The following is a 24,479-nucleotide window of genomic DNA, read 5'->3' on the forward strand; positions in this document are numbered from 1 at the left end:
ATAAAATTCCTCTTTGTGAATTTTTTGTGTATGTATGGTGGGGAGGGGGAGGGGGAGGGGAGACAGCATTTCACTTCGTTGCCCAGACTGGAGTGCAGTGGCATGATTAATAGTTTATTGCAGCCTCCAGCTCCTGGGCTCAAGCAATCCTCACTTTAGCCTCTGAGTAGCTGGGACTACTGGCATGCAGAACCATACTTGCCTAATTTTTAAATTTTTTGTAGAGGCAGGGTCTCTCTGTGTTGCTCAGGCTAGACTCAAACTCCTAGCCTCAAACAGTCCTGCCTCAGCCTTCCAAAGTGCTGGGATTATGGGCATGAGCCACCACATCCACCTGTAAAGTTTTATTACTGTCTGTCCTTTAGATTTTGCATAGATATTTTCCATAATTTATAGTTTCAAAAACACACCTAGTGGAAGTAAGTAACACTTGCTCGGGATCTTGTAACTCAAATTTAGGGCTCTCTAGCTCCTTTATTTCTGCTGGAAAAATCTAGAAAGAACATATTGTCTTCTGTCATGAATATTTAATCTCTAGTAACCAGGGTTTAAGTAATACTAGATGAATTAGACTGAATGAAGAGTTGAATTATAGTTTTGACAGAACTGCAGAGTTTATGGAATACCAAGTATTGTAATATAGGAATTATACCAGGGGTGTGAACACAGGGCTAATCGTTCATTCATTCATTTCTGAATATTTAATGATGACTTGATGCTAGGTCCATTTCTAGGTTTGGGAATACAACAATGAATCAACTAGACAAAAATTTCTGCCCAAGTTCTTTTCTTGTAATGGGGGATATAGACAATGAAACATATAAGTAAAATTACGTGAATGATAGTAGTAAGTGTTAGGGAGTGAAAAAAGGGAAGAGGAATAGGAATTATCAAAGTCAGGATAAGGTATTAACATTGTAGATAGGGTAGAGTGCTCACTGATATTCCCCAAATAACAAATCACCTCAAAACACAGTGGTTAAGACCATGAGCATGTATTTCTTGCCCACAGATTTGTGGTTGGTGGCAGTTTGTCTGATCCAGGCCTTATTTGACTGGGTGGCTCTGCTTCTGCCTTTTTGTGGGTAGGGACAGATATCTGGATTTCTGTTTAGGTTATGTTGTGATGTCAGACATCCAAGAGAGGTTGACTAGGCTATTGGATTATTGGTAGTTAAAGGAGAGGTCAAGGTTGGAGACAGAAATTTAAAGCCTTGAGACTAAATGATAATAGGAGTGAGTATGGATAGAAAAGACATTCTAGGACTGAGCTTCAAGATAGTTAAGTATTTAGAAGTTGGAGAAATGTGGAGAAAGTGGCAAAGGAGACAGAAGTAACTGCAAGAAGACACAGATTCTATGTTGACCCCATGTTTGTCTACAGGAACTAGTTTTACTTGTAGCATATGAGCTGCTTCTTGATTTCTAACGAGAACTTTAGATTGGCTGAGAAGGCTGTCACAATGTACACACAGGCTCCCTCTTTACATCTGCCTTCAGAGGCCTTGAGGTGCCCAGAAGGGTGGATGACTTCATTTTTAAAAGCAATATTGAGTGCTTAATGTGTGCCAGGTGCTATTCTAGGCACCGAGGAATGAAAACAAAGTTTTCATAATTTCATGAGGCTTACATTTTAGTGGGGACACCAAGCCAAATCTAAAACCAGGGGATTATTTAGTAGACATAAACAGCTGGTAAAACAAAAGTTTCATTGGCCCAGTTTCCAAAGCAAGAAGTTAGAGAAATCCTGCGTAGAAAATTGGCAGAGGTCTAGGCATGGGGTAATTTAGATAACCACGTGCCCCGTATAGCTAAAACAAATCTAATACTAATATTTATCTGATTCTACCCCTCATGCAGAGTCAGGAAACTAAGTGTATGATAGGTGTCAATTCCCATTTTTCAGAAATGGCCTTTATCACAAAGCCAAAAAATCTAACAAAAAAAAAAAATTAATTCTCCTTTCGCAATTACTCTTCTTATTTTCTTTCACAAGTATCAAATTACAGTTCAGCTAAACTCTAAATGATTTGTCAAACCATAAAGTTAACTTTCACTTTTCAAACAATTTCTGATTTTTCTTTCTATACATTTCACAGCATTCAACTTTAGGTTAAGAGTACCAGGTTTGAATAATTTGGAAATATATTTTCCTCTCATTTTCACATCTTATCCCACATCTCACACATCTAATCACATCTATCCCAGAATAAGAATGTTGCCTTGTCTTTTTTTTTTTTTTAAACACAAGTACTATCCATTGTTTCTGAATCCAGTGTTGAGTATAAGTAAAGATGACAGTGGTATACTTTTAAGTTAAGGTACAGTAATCCTGGTAACTGCTATTTCTTGAAGACCTATCTCTTTGATGCAGAGCATGGGTCTTTACTTATCTCACCTATAAATTTCTAGTCTTTCAGAAAATAAATACTATTAGGCTTATGAAATGGGTGGATATCTATTTCCTGAATTAAAATGTGAAGCTGTTTTCTAAGACAGTGGTTTCCAAAGTATAGTATGCACACCTCAGGAGATACGTGAAACTTGCCTATTGAAATGTGGGAACAAGTATTAAAGCTTTTTTCACTGCTTTTATCTCATTCTTTTTTATGTTATAATAATTAGGCCCACATATAATTTATAAGTGAATTGATTTTCTTATATTTTCAGCATATTCTCAGATCTTTTACTGTTTTAGGGATATGTGATAAAAAAAAGTTTAGAGACTTCATTTTAAAAAATCTTTAACTTTGAGAGATCATTTAGTCAGGCATGAACTATTGTCCATTTCATTCTTTATTTCAGTACCATGTATAGTAACTGAATTGTTTTGTTGAATAGAAAAACTAATGTGACTAGTGACTATGAAATATTAAGGTGGCATGTAACTTTTACAGTATGATTTATTGACCAATAAGATGTGTAAATGGTTTTGTTTCTGAGTATGTGTATGTGCATATTATCTAGTTCAGCTCCTAACTGTACATCAAACTAATTAAATATTGCACTAGAATAAATTAAATATTGCACTAGAAGTAATGGGACATGGAAGAAAACGGAATTGCAGTTGCTAAAATTTGGGCATGAATTTCTGCTCTTACTGATATATTATCTATGAGAACTCCCTAAGCCTCAGTTTCTTAATTTTTGAAACTGATTAATGTTTATCTTCCAGAGTTGTGTAAAGATCAGATGTTTATTCAATGTACATAGCTTGGAACGTGGCACATAGAAGCTGATGAAAATTAAGTTTATTTTCAATGCAACCCTAGGTAATACACTCAGTTAATTTTCCAAAAGCTTGCTCTGTCCTCTTACCTGTACCCTTCCGACATATGTATGCCTTTCTGAGTTAACAGTGAGCTGCCAGTTTTCTTACATGTGTGGAGCAAGTTGGCGGTGGGTAGGGCAGGCTTTCATTGGTGGTGATACAGCCAAGTATGAAAGAAGTATTCTGTATTCCCCGGTTGGTCACCATGTCTGCGTGTGTTATGTCTCAGGATTTTCCCTTCTTTTCTCATGATTGTCTAACAACTGTCATGACAATATAATATTTTTAAATTGCTGAAAATAGTCTACCTTTGGTGTATGTGCTTAAGGGTAGCATATTCCCTTCCAGTGGTTTCTAGCTACATTTCTGAAGAGTGTGATTTTTGCAGTGCTATCTGTAAATATTTGAAATGGATGGCTTGTTTAGTATCTGGATGGTTTTTCAGGTAAATCCTAACTGTGCATATTCATTGTAGCTACATTCCAACTATTCAAAACAATATATATATATACTATAGGTTTACCTGTGTAAGTCCGCAAGTAACTAACTGAATAGATCTGAATAGAATTTAAAACCTGCTTAAGACAAGATGTTCATTTTGCTTTAGGAAAAGATGTTTTCTATGTTGGCTTATTTGAAACAAGAGGTGGTGCGTATACATTACAAGGCTCTTGTTTCCTGGTTTAAGCAGGCATATTGCTAACAATGATCTTTGCAAAGTGGCAAGAGCTAAGATGAACAGTGATCTTTTGGGACAGAAAATATCTTCCAGTTTCTGGTAACTTTTGCAAAGAATTTTCCACTACCATCCATCGGTTTGGGAGTTTGACTAAGCAAACTGTATGTTTATTATTTGGGGCAAATAATATTTTAGCTACTCATGTCTATATGTTTTTATTTTGTAGCTTTACCAGGAAGTTAAACAAATTCAAAACTGGAGAAATTAATAGTAAATTATAAAACCAAGTAATCTGTATATTTTGTTTATTCTAATTACTGCTAATATAAAATAATTGTGCAACTTGTTGTTCCTTAGGTCTAACCTAATGGCCTCAGCCATTTTTATCTACACAGAGTTCACTAACATGAGAAATAAAGACTTTTCTAGTTCTGTAAACTCAGAACAACTGCTCAGTTGGAATGAATGTGTTCCCCCTTGTTCAGTGTTGAAACCTAACCCCCAATGTGATGGTATTAGGAGGTGGGGGCTTTGGGAGATAAATTAGGTCAAGAAGGTGGAGGCTTCATGAGCAGGATTGTAAAAGGGACCCCAGAGAGCTCTGTAACCCTCTTTTTACCATGTGAGGGTACAATCAGAAGTTAGAAATCTGCAGCCCAGAAGAGGACTCTTATCAGAACCAACTTTGCTGGCACATTGATATCAGACTTCTAGCCTCCAGAATTGTGAGAAATAAATTTATGTTGTTTCTATGGTACTTTACAATAGCAGCCCCAGTGACTAAGACAGCCATTTCAAAAGTCACCAAGAATGGCTGGCTATTGCTAATTTAGCAGACATACCCAGATCAACAATAGTTAAAATTCTGATTCCAAGGAATTACTATCAAAAAATGCCCTGCCACATTCTTGAAAGTGTTTTCTTCAGTTTTTTTAAGGCTTGAAGTGACCATAGCATCTTATGTCTCAACTTTAGGGAGTTGTTTGGAGTTCTTCTGGTAAAATTTAGCAGAAATGATAACTAGCAGTATCAGAGTCTGCTCATTAACAGACCCATCTTCTGGAGTACATTTAATTCAGTGTTGAGGTAGGAAATCCAGCTTTTCAAAATAGCTCTCAAAATTTTAACCAAGTTGCATGTTCAAGGTGGTGGTATTGCAGCATTGTTTGTAATAACAATTTTTTTAAAAAGTCAAACCCAGAGACAGCTGAAGTTTTTATCAGTGGTCTGGTAAAATGACACTATCATACATTTGTAAAATGATATATTCATACATTGGCCTATTATGCAGTTTAAAGACTAAAGTAGATGTATATGTGGTGGTGTGAAAAATGGAAGTTACTGAATAGTATGCACACATTGTGCTGTCTTTTGTGTCATGGTGTCATGTGTGATATATTTGAAAAACAGTTTTTCTTATCCCATTTCTTAAATCTCATTAACATTCCTTTTCATCAATAGCATTTCTCCTTCACAGACAAGTTAATTAATTTTGCTGCAAACCTAAACAGTTGGATGATGATGATGATGATGATGATGAAAGTGGTGATGATAGGAACACTTACAGAGTGCTTAGTAAGTGCCAGGTACTATTCTATTCTGTGTTTTAAGCACTGAATCTTCACAACCCTAGAAAGAGGAGGTACTGTCATTCCTATGTTTTAGATAAGCAAGCTGAAGCACAGAGAATGTTTATTAATTTCACATAAAATCACACAGCTAGCTAGTGTGTGTCAAAGCAGTGTGTGTGTCAAATGATAACCTTACAGAGTCATTACAGGGTTTCTGTGCTCTTAAACTACTATGCAGTCTCTCAACTTAATGTTGACATTAATGGAAATGTAGATACTTTATGTTATTTTGCTTTCTTATAGACATAAGTTTGTTTATGTTTGTACATGTGTAATGTCAGCATGGTCTTATTTTTCTTCCCTAAAACAATCTCTATGTCCACTTAATTAAGCCTCTTAATCTTAACTCATTCATCTAACTGAATGGTTCTCAACGGAGAGTAATTTTATGCCCCAAGGGATATTTGACAATATCTGGAGATATTGTTGATTGCCACAATGGGGCTGATGTGTGTGGATGTATTGGAGTGGATGTATTGGCAGGGAGCTGCCTCTGGCATCTGGTGGACAGAGGCTAGTGGGTGCTGTGAAATGTCTTAAAAAAATGCCTAGGACAACTTCCCATAACAGGATTATCCAAACCTGAATGTCAGTAGTTCCAAAATTGAGAGACCCTGATTTAGTGGGCAGAGGAAAAGTTCTTAATAACTGAATTCCTTTCCTGAAAAATACAAAATATATTACTTTGTTTTAAATTAGTAGCGTGGAGAAAAGTATTGAACTTTATTTTTACTGTTTTCCACACCAATACTCTTTTTTTCCTCCTGTCATTGGGTAGTCTGTAAGTGCTAGAGTTGACAAAGGAGGAAAATTCATGGGACATCCACCCACACATTGAAATGTGAACTTGTTGGTATATTAGAGTCTCTATGTTGGTCAGGTATTTTTGAAATCAATCCAGTAGTGCCATAGACAATTGTTTTTGGATATACATAGAAATTGATCCTTCCTTTGTTAAAGCTTGAAACTTCTATTTATTTGAGTTTCTTCCTCAGGAAAGGACCTTCAGGCCTCTCAAAAAAATATCCAAGAACTGAAACTTACCAGATCACGGTACCAGATGCCTCCTTGCCCCTTCCTAGTTATTGTTTTTTTTGCACATAGTTATATTTTTTCCCTGCTTTATAAACCCCTAGTTTTAGTCAGTCAGGGAGATGAATTTGAGACTGGGCTCACATCTCTCCAATTAAAACCTTCTTCCTTGGCAAAATGTGTTGTTTCAGTTATTAGCTTTCCAGGCAGCCAGCAGCAGGATCTAGACTGAATCCTTGGTATTTTGGTAGCATTGTAGTCAGGATGAACATTTGAGTGGATTTTAATAAAAATGTGACTATGTACAGTTTTGGAAGATGACAGTAACACAAGTTAAATGTTTAAGTAGACTATTTAAAAATTATAAATAAGAGCTGTGCCTGCTTTGATGTGAATATATACAACTTTAAAAATTGAAACAGAAAATACCTTTACAACTAAAAAAAATTGTTAAAATTTCAGTAGGTGTGAGAGAAAGAAGGTGAGAGCACAGGTAGAAGGAACAGTAAGAAAAGCATATTATTGTTTATTAAGATATGGATGGCAAGACCTTATTTTTCAACCAGTAAAACACAGCCTACAAATAAGATCATCTTGGTTAGTGGATAAAGGTGTGCTATAAATTGATGTTGAACTTTAGCTTGTCCTCAGATCAACCAACAAGGACCTAGATTCCTGCAGAAAAGCAGTCTCTTAATCCCAGGTAGTAAAAGTCAATTTTGTTTCCTGCTGACAGGGAAAGTCTATTGAAATGAATCCACTAGGGGAAACTAGATTTACCTTCGCCCCCACCCCCCATGTTAACCCTGACTTAAAAGGTTTCCTCCAGCCTCTTCTAGAATGGTAAAAACCTTTGGATTATTTTGGCAGCGCAGTGGTAACGTTTCAGGCTGGCTACTTCCTTTCGGTTGCTAGGCACTTCGCCTTTCTCCCCAACAGAGGCTGTCAAGTGCTACTGCTGTTGCTGTTGCCGGTAGTGTTTGCCACACATACCTGCTTAGCTCCTGGGAAATGATGAGATTGATGATTCTCTCTCCTGGAAAACCTTTCATCACAGAGATTCATCTCAGGTTGTATTTTGAGCAGGCTGAAAAAGCTATTAGTCTTTCTTAACTCTATTAATTCAGGATCCAAATATCTTTTTGATTTATTAATTTTCCACCCATTTCTTTTTCAAGCTGAACACTGAACAGCTTAGCAGAGGCCTTCTCTCTATCTTGTAACCAGAGGATTTTCCTCCCTTCTTTTCATCCTTGCTGTGATCTATGCAAACAGCTACTGGCCAAAGAAGAGCTTAGCAGAGGGAGAGATCTCCAAGTCTGAGCTTTTATAAATTCTGGAAATGAAGGGATTATTTTATCTGGAAAAGGCATACATTTGTATTCTCTAGCTATGAAATAATGCCTTAACTGTCGTTACTTTTTATTAAAATAACAGGGAGATTTATAGAAACCAAACTATAAAAATAGCTTCATCACAATCCTAAAATCCTCAAAGCTATGTTCTTTTCTATACAGCTTTATTAACGAGATGAAGCAGATCTGATCTAGTGTGAATGCCAGGGTTTATTCAACCTCTCTGCTTCGTAATTAGCTGCAGTTTGTGTCTCATCAGTATTTGAACAGAGAATACAAATTAAAGTATGACTTACTGAATTTTTAAAATAAGAATAAGACTATAAAATAGAATAATTATCTAGGAGAACTCTTCGTTCTATGTAGGCAAGTTGTAGTACTGACAGCAGTGAAGGGTTTTTGTTGGGGATGAGCAAGAAATTAAGAGCTACTAGAAGAAAGCTCTCTTTTAAATGAAATTTAGGAGGAACTCTCTCTCTCTCTCTCTCTCTCTCTCTCTCTCTGTGTGTGTGTGTGTGTGTGTGTGTGTGTAATTTTGTGTTTTGATTAAGATATCAGTAGCAAATTGTTAGAGAATTATTCTTGTCTAAGACTTCCTGTGTTACTTAGAGTTGGTGTGAGTCAAATGTAGAATATTGGTATGTGGTATCATAATTAGGAATGCTTGTGATCTCCACATAACTTGTTTTAGCCCTCATACCAGGGCTGAGTTGCCCCCTCCCTTATTCTAAGCTTACTGAAAAGACATACAGACTTCAAGGTTTATTAGAGAGATTCAGGTCCTGCAGTTACTTCTTACTGTCTATGGTAAATTGCTTTTTTTGGGGGGGAGGGGGGAGGAACAGGATATCATTAAAACAATGTTTATTTGAGTAAATACAATCTGAATTCTTAATAGTTGATTTATAGTGATCTTGTGGAATATATTTTATTGATTTGGGAATTACCCTATGCTGAATTACCTTTTAATAATTGGCCTAGAAAAGCTGTACCAATCTAATTTATGGAATTGTATTAATATGCTGTTATAGAAATGGCTACTCAATTACTGAGATAAATAAGCAGTTCAGAGACAATAAATGAGAAGCTTTATCCAGTCTTGTGCTTGGCACCAAGGCGATCCATCTGTTTTATTTATGCTATTGCTGCCACTTTCTTTTCTATTTCCTCTATTTCATCTTTTGCCCGGAGCATATAACAATAGTTTTTACATGTGATTTAATACTTTCTGAGCTTAGAGTAGGAACAGAAAAGGAAGCCAGCCTAGCACAAAACACTGGAGTCTAGAGGCTTGAACTCTCAGTAAGGAGATTAAATGGGACCACTTTTAGAAGAGTTTTCCTTGAAATATATAGCTATATAAATAACTATATATACTTAGGATACTCTGGTCCCTTTGTTTTCATTTGTATTGCCTCAGCGTTATTTTTCTTTCAGGAAATATCCACAACATCAGTTGATATTTGAAAGAGATATTGTGCAAGTGTTCTTTAAACCATGTGTCTCCTATTTTATGGAGATGTAGAATCATGATTTGGGGGAAAAAGTAACTACATCTTATTTGTAGACTAAAAGGAAACAAAACAGTGCTGTCATGAAAGATGGTGTTCAGCAGGAACTCATATATACCTCTGTGGGAAATAAATTAGTATAAACCTTTTGGGGAGCCATTTAACAATGAAATGTTTGTGTCTTTTGATAACATTAATTTTACTTTTGAGAATTTATTATAAAGAAATAATCATAAATATGGAAAAAGCTATGTGGACAATGGAGTTTATCATGGAACTATTTATAATAGAAAAAAATGGGAAATTAAATGTCCAACTATAAGGAAATGGCCAAGGAAATCCCAGTCAACCAGCTATTGTATAGCCATTAAGAATGTTTACTAGGAGGATAAAATAACATGATTCTTTGGCTATAACACTCAGTATTGAAAAAGGTGGGCTAGAACATCTTCTATTTAATATGATTACAAATTGGTAAAATATACCTATGCTTGGTAAATAAGCATATTAAAGGATAGGTAGTGATTATGTTTAGGTGGTGAAACTATGTGATTTATATTCTTCTTTTAGAGCTGTTTCAAATTTTTTTCAAATGGTCATGTTCTGTTTTCGTAGTGGGGAGAGAGTAACTTTCCTACCTTTATAAAAATATTATTTTCCTTACAGCACTAAAGGGCAGTATTTAACGTCACTTCGCAAACAGTGGAGTAAGACTTTTGTAAAGAAACCTTGTGCAGCATGGATTCTCTACCAGAAGAATTTTTTGTGAGGTAAGGCAGTAGTCCCTAACCTTTTTGGCACCAGGAACTGGTTTCGTGGAAAACAAATTTTCTGCAGATGGTGGGGGTGGGGGAATGGTTTTGGGATGAAGCTGTTCCACTTTAGATCATCACGCATTGGATTCTCATAAGGAGTGGGCAACTTAGGTTCCTCGAGTAGGCAGTTCACAATAGCTTGCACTCCTGTGAGAATCTCATGGTGCTGCTGATCTGGCAGGAGGTGGAGCTTAGGTGGTAATGCTTACCCACTGCTTACTTCCTGCTTGCTGTGCAGCCTAGTTCTTAACAGGCCATGTACCTGTACCTGTCTGTGGCCTGGGGGCTGGGGACCCCAGAGGTAAAGGAGATAGATTGACAGAAATGAACTGCCTTTTTTGTATTCCAGAAGACATAATATTTGTTTTTTCCACATAACCTTGGGACACTAGTGTGAACAGGAGACCCGTATGCTTCAAGACATTTCAGCAAGTTTGATTGTGGGTGATGTAGACTGGGTGAAATCTAATTTTACAAAAGTTTACTAGGGATTACATCCTCACTGAAGAGCTAAGAGTTGAAAAATGTGCCATACCTTACTGTTCAGTCGTTCTCATCAAAATGTTTTATCATTTAGCAAGTGCTTACATAGACTTATTTTATCAGCATTGTTGTTTTTACATTATGTTTTACTCAAAAACCTCATAACAACTCTATGAGGTGAGTGCTCTTATTATCCCCATTTTCTAAAGGGTAATTTAAGCATAATGCAAAAGACCCTACTGAGTGGTTCAGTGGGCCAAGGCCAAATGACGTTATCTTTTCTCTCAGCAGGGCAAGTTCAGCCCACCTGTACCTCGTGTAATGCTAAACAGGTTCATATTGGAGATCTTCCTCCAGGCTTGAACTATCTCATATAATAAGTAGCATGACCTATTTATTTCACAAAAGCATTTACTGATTCCTTGGTGCTTAGGAGTAAAGACTAGACAATGTTTGTATACCTAGAGATAGCTTACAATATAGTGGGAAGATATATAAAAAGTAATTATATCTTTAGGAAAATTGTATAACTATTAGAAATACTATGGCTGTCTATAGGAAGAAAAAATAATTATTGACTGATGATCGAGTGAGTTTCCACAAAGTAACATTTGAACTGATCTTTAAAGGACAAGAAACATGGTGATGGGTTTAGAAGCAAGGTAGGATGAGAGGTCATTTGGCTTCGGTGAGGAAATAGCAAGAAAAAGTACTTAAGAAAAATTATTGGAGAGTATTGTGACTGTGTTGCTAAGAGATTTAGTTTTATTTTGTACAGAGGAGCAAGTGAGGATAAGTTGGTGTTACACATCAAAATTTGTAACGGAGCCTATAGAAAATAGAGCAGCCTAACATGACACTTTTGATTCAGAAGACATGAAGTAGGTTTTGGGCATCTGGATGTTTCAGAAGCTTCACAGTTGATTTTAGTATGCATCTAGGATTGAGAAATATTGGGTTAAGGAGGGAATGATCATGAAATTGAGTTTGCTGGAAGAGTATACATTTGAGAACATTTTATACTCTTTCTCAAACCTTGAAAGACTTCAGAATACTGCTGCAATATTTTTCATTCCTTGATAACACAAGGATATAACTTATGTTTTGCTTTATTTTTTGTGGGGCAAGTGGGGCTTTGATGTGGAGGAAAAGACAGTTAGTAGGTTTCTTTTTACCATGGTGCCTTAAAGAGCACTGAAAATCATATTGTGAAATCTTTGCATGTGTATATCATCTTTTGTAGAAACTTCCACTAGAATTTTGAAAATGGATAATAACATTTTATTTATCTGTCCCAGTTTACCCCAACAAAATCAGTTATCATTAAATGATAAATGATTGTCTGTCAAATGAATACATAAATGTAAAGTCAAATAAGATAATATTTATAAAGTACGATTCTGTATAAATCAGTCAATATAAATTTCTCACCTCAGTGTTCTGTCTTCTGGAGTCCAAAGTTAGTATTAAATAAATCAAATATGACCCTATATTATGGTTCCTATGCAATGATTCTGTATGCAGGCAAAAGCAACACTATAAATACAATTTTCTGTTCAGTGTATAATACTGCAGTATGTTCACATTTTGAGCTAAGGTTAAAAGCAGAACCTGTCAAGTGATTCCTTATTACCCAAATAGTTAATAATTTTTAAATATGACATTTTTCCTCAATTAAAAATATTTTGGAAAACTGGACAATTAGAAGTTTAGGAACCCCAAACAAAAAATAAAATGATCTATTTAAGATAGACATCTCCCTAACCTGTAATATCTTTGTAAACAAACACACCAAATCTCAACCTTTTTAAGACCTTTTTCCTTTATCTTGAAACAGTGCTATAAGTTTTTCTTCCCATTTGTTTGGTCTACTGCACATCTTTTAAGGAAGCAGTGTTTTTCATAATCAGTTTGCGGTTTTCTCTACCACCATCCAGTAAGGGCATGACCTAATTTGTCTTCCTTAATTTGAGTCCTTAAAGATATATGGCACCTACCATCATTACCAGTCTTTGATACGCTTTGGTTGCACTTTCAGACAATAATTCAATTGTTAGATTCTTTACTACTATAATTTGTGTTCTTTGTGAGAAGATGTTCTTTTTTTTTTTTTCTTCTTTGAGACGGAGTTTCGCTCTTTGTTACCCAGGCTGGAGTGCAATGGCGCGATCTCGGCTCAGGCCTCGGCTCACCGCAACCTCCACCTCCTGGGTTCAGGCAATTCTCCTGCCTCAACCTCCTGAGTAGCTGGGATTACAGGCATGTGCCACCGTGCCCAGCTAATTTTTTGTATTTGTAGTAGAGACGGGTTTCACAATGTTGACCAGGATGGTCTCGATCTCTTGACCTCGTGATCCACCTGCTTCGGCCTCCCAAAGTGCTGGGATTACAGGCTTGCGCCACCGCGCCCGGCCAAGGAGATGTTCTTAATGCACCTTATTTTCATTTAAAATAGCCATCCCCATGTGGAGGATCAGAGAAAGGAAGAAACTGAGAATAAGCCAGAAAAATCATCCGTTCAACTGGTAAGACAAAGTTTAATTTTCATTAACTTTTATTCAATTGATAATAACTAATTATATATGCAAATGCTGCAATAAATTTAGCTAGTTTAATTGTGTTTTAAAATGTTTTGAGCGGGTCTGCTTTCCTACTTTCATTAGTGAAACGTCCGATGGAATCTTGCTTTGATGATGGGTACCGTGTCTCAGGGCTGTCATTCTAAACATCATTCCTCACCATAACTAAAAATTAGGAAAAAAATAAATCGAATTATCCATAAGTAGCCCAACAATCAATTTTAAGAAATCCCTCATGTTTTTCTTTTTAGGGAACATTCAAGCAAAACAACAATAAAACTACACACATATATACATCAGAATTTTATTTAATAAGAAGTTTGAGTCATTTCTGAAGTTAAGTTTATTATTTATTTTTATTATCTTTATGGTTAGAACTTCTAGGTCTAAATGAAAGAGAATAACTCTGCATTATACATAAAAGGCTTTTAGTACCAGTGATATGCTTTTGTGGTAGTTAAAAATAGTTGTATGAACATCATATGTTCATATATTTAGTGAAAGATTGATAAAGAGCTCATTAGTATAACTTTTACCTTCCATATAGTTTTATATAATGATTGATAAATACTTGTTAATAAGTATGTCAGTCTGTTCTTATACTGCTTTAAAGAACTACCTGAGACTGAGTAATTTATGAAGAAAAGAGGTTTAACTGAATCACACTTTCTCAGGTGGACAGGAGGCAGCATGGCTGGTAGTACTCAGGAAACTTAGAATCATGGGAGAAGGCAAAGCGAAGCAAGCATATCTTCACACGGCAGCAGGAGAGAGAGAGAGAGAGCAAAGGGGAAGGTGCCATACACTTTCAAACAACCACATCTTGTAAGAACTATATCATAAGACAGCACTAGGGAGATGATGCTAAACTATTAGAAACCACCTCAGTGATCCAATCTCTTCCTACCGGGTCCATCCTCTAACACAAGGAATTACAATTCAACATGAGACTTGGGTAGAAACATGTTAGCAGGAACATGGGTGAGAAAGTCTGCAGAGGTTATCCAGTAACTTAGGAGGGGAAACTATATAAACATAAAATAACCATGGTATTCACCTGCATGAGGTTATCACTGCAAACAGTGTTGCAGAGGAAGTACATTACATGCAAATGTATGTAGGGTTGTACAGTTGAGCGAAGGCAAGAACCAGGGGACTAGATTCAGAAAAGGCATTTCTAGATACAGAATTAGGAATACAAAAAGCAGGAAAGGTGGACACTTTGACCTGAATTTTGTTTAGATATTAAATCAGTTTTGTCAAAGTGGATGAAGCATCAAATATTTTGACAACTAACTTAAAAAATTAAAATTATGGACCAGGCATGGTAGCTCACGCCTGTAATCCCAGCACTTTGGGAGGCGAATGCAGGCAGATGAATTGCTTAAGCTCAAGAATTTGAGACCAGCCTATACAACATGGTGAAATCGTCTCTACTAAAAATACCAGAATAGTCGGGTGTGGTGGTGTGTATCTGTATTTCCAGCTACTTGAGGGGCTGAGGTGGGAGGATCACTTGTGCTTGGGAGGTTGAGGCTGCAGTGAACTGTGTTCATGCCACTGCACTCCAGCCTACGTGACAAAGCAAGACCCTGTAGGCATGAAGCTTATAGTATTTCCTGTTGAAAAATGTTTTGTCATGCTATAATCTTGCCTTTGTATAAATTTTTTAATTAGTATCAGATGAGTCTACCCTTACTTTTGACTAGAATTGACCTTTTGTTTGAATTATGTGGACCACTGATATTGGTCATTCTTTATAAGGGGTTTTTCTAGTTACTTGGTAGAATTTTTTTAACTTCTTGAAAAATTTCAAACCTATAGAAAGATTACAAGGATGGTAAAATGAATGGTAGTACAATGAACATCCTTCATAGACAGTAAACTGTTAACATTTTTCTACATACATAATCTTATGAAATACTATAAAATCTAAGGTACATTTGTTGAATATAGATGGGGATGGAGGAATCTTAATGTAGCACTCAAACCCATTTTTTACAGTGAAAACCTCATACCGGTGAATACCACATACCAGGGTTATTTTATGTTTATATATTTTCCCCTCCTAAGTTACTGAATAACCTCTGCAAACTCTTTTCTTTGTGGCAACTAACTAGAGAAGAGAAGGACAAAACATCATAGTTAGATTAGGCAGAGAGTCCTGCAATGGACTTTACTCATTTCTACATGATCTATTTACATAGATCTTTTAGAGATGTTATTTACAGATCTATTAGAGAACTGAAAGTGAAAGAATTACCCCATAACAGGGCATGTTCAGCCTCTAAAGCTCTATGTGACTTCTACAATAAGAAGTTCTTATTTTCAGAGATCAATAGCAACATAATCATATTCCTAGAAGTTTCAGCAGAGTATAAGACCTCTGGTTTCTTAAGGTTTGAAGGAAGGCCAGCATCCATCTGTTGCAGGCCATTTATCTCTATTGTCCACTAGTTCTTCACAACTAATGTTAATAGATATTCCAGCAGGGCTTGATTGCGTAGTTATCAAATTACTAATGCCTTTATTAATTCTGGAAGAATAAATTCCTGAAAATTATTACTATTTATAGAGCTCTGACTGAAGTGAGATGTCATTCTAATTTACTACTTTGTTTGCAATTTAAACTATTACAACTATTCATTTTCAAATTGCTATGTATTTAATAGCTGAAGCATCAGTCATATAATGTAAAAAGCACAGTTAGATATAATTTTCCTGTTACTGAGAGTATATGTAATATTTTAAGTTCCTAGAGAGCAGAGAACGTATATTATTCTTCCTTAGATTTTCTATAGTTCTGTCATAGAAGCCAGAAGAACAAGGTAAAGCAAGCTTTGTTCCTTTTTTAATGCTTTGGCTGATTTTGGTATTAGAGTAAATGAGAATATGCATAATTGTGTAAACTTTTAATCAATAATGTCTTCTAGGACAAACAGGAAAAGGACGTTCCTACTGATCTTGTTCCTGTTAACCTACTATTAGAAGTGAAGAAGTTATTAAGTGCAATTAATACTCTACCAAAAGGTGTGGTTCCTCATGTTAAGAAGTTCTTACAAGAAGATTTTTCCTTCCAAACTATGCAGGTAACATCATAATTTGATCTTTGTGGCAGAAGTGCAGCTGTCTGTATATGACTTCTTTAATTAAAAAAAAATTTTAACCACACAGTGTAGCCAGTCTTGAAAAAAATCTCCGTCTTATCTGTTGTAAAGGACTTTGGTACAACCTTGACTGTAGACTTTTAAAACACTGAGCAAATAGAGTCATGTGGTGCTAGCCTTTTAAGAATAATAGTTGGAATGTGGGTTGGTAGCTTGTAAGCTGTTGACTACAAGGTCTAGTGTTTATTCCAGTCCTACTAATAACCTATAACTTGCCAGTCTGGGACAGGGGACTGCTTTTGGTCTCCTAACTCAAAATGTTAACACATTTGGCTGGGCATGGTGGCTCACACCTGTGATCCCAGCACTTTGGGAGACTGAGGTGGGTGGATCACTGAGGTCAGGAGTTGAACCAACATGGTGAAACTTCGTCTCTACTAAAAATACAAAAATTAGCCGGACTTGGTGGCACATGCCTGTGGTCCCAGCTACTTGGGAGGCTGAGGCAGGAGAATCACTTCAACTCAGGAGATGGAGGTGCAGTGAGCTGAGATCATGCCATTGAACTCCAGCCTGGGAGACAAAGCAAGACTGTGTCTCAAAAAAAAAAAGTTACACATTTGTCAAAAATGTATTTTCAAAAATCATATCCAAAACTTTTGGAATTATGCATATAATATTCCAGAGGATATATTGTAGATTTCCATCTAGAAAGTAGTTTTTCTATATAATTTGTGGTAATTTTTAGTATAAAAAGGGTACCATTTCTTAAATAAATAGAGTTTTCTGAAGTTAAAGAAAATTATATACTCTTTCCTTTGTGGCAATTAACTAGGGAAGAGAAGGGCAAAGCACCATAGTTGTCTTGAGAAGGCTACATTTGTACTTCTATGAAAGAATATATAATTATTTCCATGAAACACATTAATACTATTATGATTAAACATTCTAACAAACTCTGAAGATATTCAAAAGACTTTGTGTACAATTATTAACTGAGATAATTTTCCACAGTATAAGGGAATTCTGGCTTGAAATTGATAGAATAATGCCATCATTTCCCTCTTATGTTTTAGAAATCACTTAGAAACAAGACAGAAATCAGTAGCCTTCAGATATGTAAAAAATACCAACTAGAATGTAAAAATAGAAGAACAGTACAGTCTTCTTTTGTTATCTGTGGGAGGTTAGTTCCAGAACACCCCCCAGTACAAAAATCCAAGAATGCCCAAGTCTCTTATGTAAAATGACATAGTATTTGCATACAACCTGTGCGCCTTCTTCTGTATACATTATATCATCCCTAGATTACTTATAATACCTGATACAATATAAATGCTATATAAATAGTTCTTATACTATATTGACTTTTCAATTTTTAAAATTATTGTATTCTTGCTATTTATTTATTTTTCAAATATTTTCAGTCCATGGTGAGTTGAATCCGCAGAGGCAGAACCTGTGGATATGGAGGGTGAACTATACTTATTTATAATAATAACAAAAGTAAAATACTGAGTAAAACACTTAAGGAATGTACAAGATAAACTAGTATTTCCTTAAGCTTGTTCTAAACCACTTTCATGAGAATATCTGACCCTGTATCAGTTCTAAAGAATCAAAATCTCTGGGGATAGATCTGGGAATCTGCATTTTAGCAAGCACCCAAGCACTGATTGTAGTCACATTAAGTTTAGAAGTCAGTACTCATTATTAAAACAGTAAATAAAACTTTCTAAAATTCTATTGAAAGTGTAAGAAATGACTACATGAATGGAATAGTACATGTAGGAAGACAGTATATTAAAGCTGTCAATTTTCCACAAATATCACATAACTCCACTAAAATAATAGGATTTTTTTGGTTAGTGTCCCTAAATGCTAAGTCTAAAGTTCACATGGGAAATAAGAGGAAAAATAGCCAAGAAAATTAAGAAAAGTATAAAGGAGTAGGGCTGGGAATTTGCCTACTTAAACACTAAAAGTTATTATGAAGCTTTAATAACTAAAAGATTGTGTTACTTGTTCTTTATACCACAGACATGTCTAGAAAATAGAAGATAAGTTCCAGAAGTAGATCCAAATATCTGCAGAACTTTCATGAATGATAAGATGATAAAAATAAATAATACTAAAGGAAACAGACAAATCAATCTCAATGGGATATTGTAACATACTTCTATTAATAACTGATAGAACATGGACACAAAATTAGTAAACTATAGCAGACTTCATCTACCTGAGACACATATATAAACGCTACACCCAACAGTGGCAGAATATGCATCCTTTTTAAGTGCACACAGAACATTTACAAAAATGGACCGTATACTAGGTCACGAAGCAAGCCCCATCAAATTTCAAAGTATCAAAACATAACAGAGTATGTTCTCTAACATTCAGTTAATCTAGAAATCAATAAAAGCGATAATCTAGAAAACCATATGTTCATAAGTTAAGAGATATACCTCTAATCTAGGTAACCAACTAGTCAAAGAAGAAATCACAGTAGAAGTTAAATACATTTTTGAACTGAATTAAAATAACATATCAAATCTTGTGTTATTAGATAAAGCTGTGCTTCAAGGAAAATTTATAACTTGCGATGTAAATATTAAAAAGAAACAAGATTGAGTATCATTTATCTAAACATACATTCAAGAGGTTAATGGAAGAACAGCAAACTAAAAGCACTCAAGAAGGAAGTGATAAAGAGAATTAAAACTAATGAAATCTATTTAAAGCATAAAATAGGAAGGATCAATAAATCCAAAACTTGCTTTTTTGAAAAGATCAATAAAATTGACAAATGCTTAATAAGTATGTCCAAAAAAGAAAGCAAAAATATCCAACATCATGAATGAACGTGAAAACATAAATACAAGTACTGTAGTCATTGAAAATAATAAAGATAATTCTGCTTCTTGGAGTAGCTGCCTGGTTTGTCTCATAGCAACCCTTCTCTGTGAAGAACTGAGAAAACTGAACAAAATTTTTTTTAGTAATTTTTATTTTTGCATTTCTAGTAAATTATGTAATTCAACCTGGGGTAGAGATGATTCCAATCTTTACTTAGTTCTTGGAAGAAGGGTCAGTTTCTCTACTTTTTGTAGCAGACTCTGTCAGTGCTCTTCCCATACCAATTGGATCCTACCGATATTTTCAGTATGCCCTGGACAATTATAGTTTTCAATATCTGTATCTCTATGCCTCAGGGATTTTTTTTTTTCTGAAACAGGAGAAAGCTACTTCTCATGGCAGTTCAGAAGACCCAAGGAATTGATATTTCCCCATTACCCCAGAAAGCACTCAGTCAGTGGGTCTCGGAAGTTATATGAATATCCCAGTTGCCTCTTCTGTTGAGTTGGTTAATACTGATTTGTAATTTTGAGTTTTCCAAAATTTCCCAGTTGTAATAACTGCAGTGGCCCACTATGGGTAACTAGCTTAATAACACATCCTTTAACTTAAAGCCTACTTTTCCTTCACTTTATTACTTTTCCACTTTCCTACCATTGTCTCTGTACTTCCCAAATAAACAATTTCCATTGAAATCCTTGAATTCTGGTCCGCTTCCATTGTAACCAAAACAGGGCCTCAATCAAAAGAATGGGCTGTTTATCAGGGCTGCTCTTCCTTGTAGACTGTGCACTCCAGTTTTCCCCCCAGCCTTGCAAATCTGCTGAAGGCTGTGCCACAACTGAATGTAGCAATTACTTTAATGAGAAAATTAGCTTGGAAAGTCAGCTCCCCAGAGACTGCCTTTCAGAGGTGTTCGTTTTCATTGTCTTGGTAGAATTCCATTGCTTTCAGATAATTAGTTTTTATGTTTTGTCCAGTTGTTTTAGTTATTGTCACTGGGGAGATTGATTTGAAGCCACCTAGACTGTTTGACAGAGGTGGAACTTCCCTATTATGTTTTATATTTCTATTCAAATTCAAGAGATATTGTTGAATTGGCTGTGAGCCTGGAATACAGGTGATAGTTCTTGGATAGAAATTAAAATTTGGAAACTGTCAGTGTGTAGATACTATTTAAAATTATGGTAGTGGATTACTTTATCTAGAGAATATGTATTGATAGAGAAGAGGCTCATTCAATTGATGGCTAGGGAGACTGAAATAAAGTATCTAGTCAGCTAGGAAAGAAACAGGAAAGTATTACATATGGAAACCAAGTTATGGAAATGTAGATTAAATTTTCCATGCAGATTATACTTCATTAAACGGATAATGTAATTTAAACCAAGCACTTGTTGGGTAGAAAGCATTGGGGAATGGACACAAAGACATAGTCCTATCTTTCATTTCAACCATGTAAATAAACTATAGTACATAATAAGCATGCATTAGCTCAGGTGCAATCAGATTGCAGCATCAAATGGTTTACCCCTTTATTGGTATTAATGCCAGCATTCCTGTTTACCACAGACAGGTTCAGAGCTGGAAGATTTCAGCTATTTCACACGATAGAATGTATGAGAGTGAAGTGGGATTACCACTTTCCTCTGAAGCAGGTGTGGATGTTGCTAACCCCTTGACAGGTATAGGAATGCCTTTTTAAAAAATGTTTTAAGGAAATAGTTACAAATGACATTCATCAGACGACTTAACCAACATGAGAACAGTGTATCTGGATGGTATGGATTTTTTTAAAAAACCATTTTCATCCTATTTTTCAGATTTTCTCCAATGAGCATGAATTATTTGTATAATGTAAACATATGTAGATATTTGTTCAGACTTAAATACTTTTTTAACTAAATTATTTTCCACAGAGAGAAGTTGCAGCTAACAGCCAGAGTGGTGAGGAAATTGTTCCTGCTTTGACTTTACGTTTCTTGATAACACAACTGGAAGCAGCACTCAGGAACATTCAAGCCACTAATTATACTGTAAGTGTTTGCTTTTTGAAAATGTGAAATAATGGACTGGGTCAATATTTCTCAGTGAGAAAACAGCTAATGCATGCTTATTTTAAGGTGTGGGCCTATTTTTATTTTTCTCTTTTACCTCTAGAAAAGGGTACGTATAAATTTATTGCCTTCCTGTGTCTAGTACTTTCTTATATGACTTGTAGATGACTTATATGTCTTGTATTTTATTATGTGATTGCAATAAGCTCTGTAATAAGCCTATTCTAGTCCCCTTCCCTACCACAAAATTCTTCATCTTAAGATAAACTTGAACTAATAGAAATTGACTTTCCCAATTAGAAATAGAGAATCATAAAGTTAAAAAAAATAAGCCAAGTGTAGAAGGACAAATACTGCATGATGTCATTTGAATGTGGAATCTCGGAGTTGACTCACAGAAGCAGAGAATACAATGGTGGTTAAAAGTAAGAGGTCAGGAGTATAGGCTGAGGAGATGTCAGTCAAAAGATACAAAATTTCAGTTAGATATGAGGAATAAGTTCAAGAGATCTATTGTACAACATGGTGACTATAGTTAATAACAATGTGTTATAATTTTGAAAATTGCTGAGAGCAAATTTTAAGTATTTTCACCACAAAAATGATAAATATGTGAGGTTATACATGTTAATTAGCTTGAGTTAGTCATTTCACAGTGTATATGTATTTTATAATGTCATGTTGTATATGATAAATATATACAATTTTTATTTATCAATTTAAAAAAGAAAAAAATTATGTCTTTAAACCATACTCAGCTTCTCTTTCTTCTGAGATTTCTATGTTTGCAAAAGTTGGAATTTCTATTATAGGTAAAATTAACAATATGTATTTATATGTTTAAGACCAAATGATACTTTAGCAATAATTAGGTTTATCTTCAAGAAAGGACTACCCAGAGTCTAAAAAAGGGAGCTAAGACATCAAATCCATAGCATAATGATATACAAAAAGATGGAAAAATAATTCTTATTTAAGATTCTAGGAATTAGGGTTATTACCCTAATTCCTAATGAGATACACCATTCAGAAGGAGATTCTAGTTGGATTCCATTGAGGAAACAAAGAAAATGGGGGGTTTACATTTTGTAATCCTCAGAACTTTGGGGATGTGGCAGACTTGCTATTTCTCCCACTGACCAGATTGCCCTTGAGTGAAACAAATCAACGTAAATCAGCCTTAACAGGTACCCATTGCTTAGCCTTCTTTACTTGGACATTACTTCAAAGATGCGTCTTGCACTAGGAAATGGAAGAGTTTCTCTCTTGGTAGCTCTTGGTAGTACTTGTGAGCAGTGGCATTGTCATGATCAAAGCAGTCTACTGCAATATCTAAGTTACTCTCCCTGTCCTTTAAGGGCACCAAAAAGGGACAAGACAATCTTGTAGGAGGCAACAGTGGGTTATGTAATATGGAGGTGCATTTGCCAATAGCATCTCTATATTCCTTTTTTTCTAGTTCTTGGAATAATCTTTGCTGATAGGGGTAAGGTAGTATAAAAGGACAGGGGCTTTAGGTTAGAAATGTACCACTTGAATCTTTAAATTCCAGAGTGTTTCTTCTTCTAATTACAGCATTACCACAATCCTGCATCTTATCTTGTTCTTAGAAATGTTTTATTTGGAATTGTATTTAGCCAGTCTCTGTTGTGTTATTCATGAAGCTGTTTTCTTTTCATTGCAAAATAATAGCTCACACTTATTTAGTGTTTATGACGGCCACTGTTCTAAGCACTTTGTAAGAATTAACTCTTTTACTGTTCATAACTACCCCTTCTTATTATTTCCATTTTGTAGATGAGGAAACGGAGGCACAGAGGTTAAATAACTTGCTAAATTGACTAGGTAGTAAGTAGTGGAGTCAGGATGCAGTCCACATAGTTTACGGTCTGAACTACAACATTTTACTGCCTCTTCAGGGATGGGAATTTTAGGGTGGTAACCACTTAGATGTTATGGGGAGTTTATATTATTAAACTCACTTCGTCTATCAAGAACAAACACATCTGTCTATCTCTACTGAAATCAGTTTGAAGCCAAATTTCTAATCCCAATCATTTATCTCTTCATTATATACTATTGGTCATTAGAAGTGTACAAGGTGAGAGAATACGTTAGATCACTATAAAAAGAAAGGTTATATCCTATGGATATTTATCTTTCTACATATTAAAAAAATCTTGTTTATGATATGGGGTAATCTCGATGAAAAAGGGTAATGTGACAAAAGATAGGTTATAATCTTCAGTCAATATAGAGCTTATGATCAGAGGAGTCCAGAGTTCTCCAGAGAAACCAGTGTTTTTGCTGTGTGTATGTATGTGTGTGTGTGTGTTCTGTTTTATATGTATAAAACATACACACAAATACTTATACACACATGTATGTATACATGATTATAAGGAATATCTATGTGATTTATTATGAGGAATTTGCTCAGGTGATTATGGAGGCTCAGCAAGTCCCATGATGTGCTCTCTGTAATGTAGAGACCCAGGAACACTGGTGGTATAATTCATCCCAGTTCTGAAGCCTAAGAACTATCAGAGCCAATGGTATAAATCCAAGAATGAGGGCAGAAGTGGAGATGAGATGTCCCAGCCCCAGCAGGTAGGCTGGAAGCAAAAAAAGGATGAATTCTTCCTCTACTTTTTGTTCTATTCAGGCCTTAATAGATTGGATGATGCCCACCTACATTGGAGAGGGAAACCTGTTATACCCAGTCCACCATTTCAAAGGCAAATTTCATCTGGAAACACCCTCAGAGACATACCCAGAAACAGTATTTAATCTGGGCACCCTGTAGCCAGTCAAGTTGATACATGATCCTAACCATCACAAATACAATGGACAGGGAGTTATTGGTATACCTCACACTGTTTCCCTCAATAGTTACATAATTACATGACTCCAGTACAAATGAAAAATAGGAAGTTGATGTTCGTCCATGGGGCTTTGTGTCTGGGGTCTCCAAGACCACCCTCATGTTCAGAGATTTGCTAGAAGGACTGGACTCACCATATGGTTACACTAACATCTAAGATTTATTATGGCGATGTAGTAAGGATGTATGGTAAATCATGTGGGGAAAAGACAGGTG

At 35.5% G+C, this 24,479-nt stretch overlaps 1 protein-coding gene across 9 annotated transcripts in view; it reads left to right on the forward strand.

The window, feature by feature from the left end:
* DZIP3 (DAZ interacting zinc finger protein 3) overlaps nt 1-24,479 on the forward strand; it is a 99,823-nt gene that overhangs the window by 5,410 nt on the left and 69,934 nt on the right. For 6 of the 9 annotated variants that reach the window (XM_008982517.5, XM_078350172.1, XM_078350174.1 and 3 more), the window contains exons 2-5: nt 10,146-10,249; nt 13,233-13,302; nt 16,290-16,445; nt 21,242-21,358. In XM_008982517.5, coding sequence (XP_008980765.1) covers nt 10,218-10,249; nt 13,233-13,302; nt 16,290-16,445; nt 21,242-21,358 — 375 coding nt within the window. In that variant the 5' untranslated portion in view covers nt 10,146-10,217. Of the gene's footprint in view, nt 1-7,573; nt 7,684-10,145; nt 10,250-13,232; nt 13,303-16,289; nt 16,446-21,241; nt 21,359-24,479 lie in introns of those variants that run through there. The other 3 variants (XM_008982518.5, XM_078350173.1, XM_054246134.2) reach the window with 1 other exon arrangement.

Source organism: Callithrix jacchus, chromosome 15 (assembly GCF_049354715.1).
Source record: "Callithrix jacchus isolate 240 chromosome 15, calJac240_pri, whole genome shotgun sequence".
In the NCBI taxonomy this organism is placed as follows: domain Eukaryota; kingdom Metazoa; phylum Chordata; class Mammalia; order Primates; family Cebidae; genus Callithrix; species Callithrix jacchus.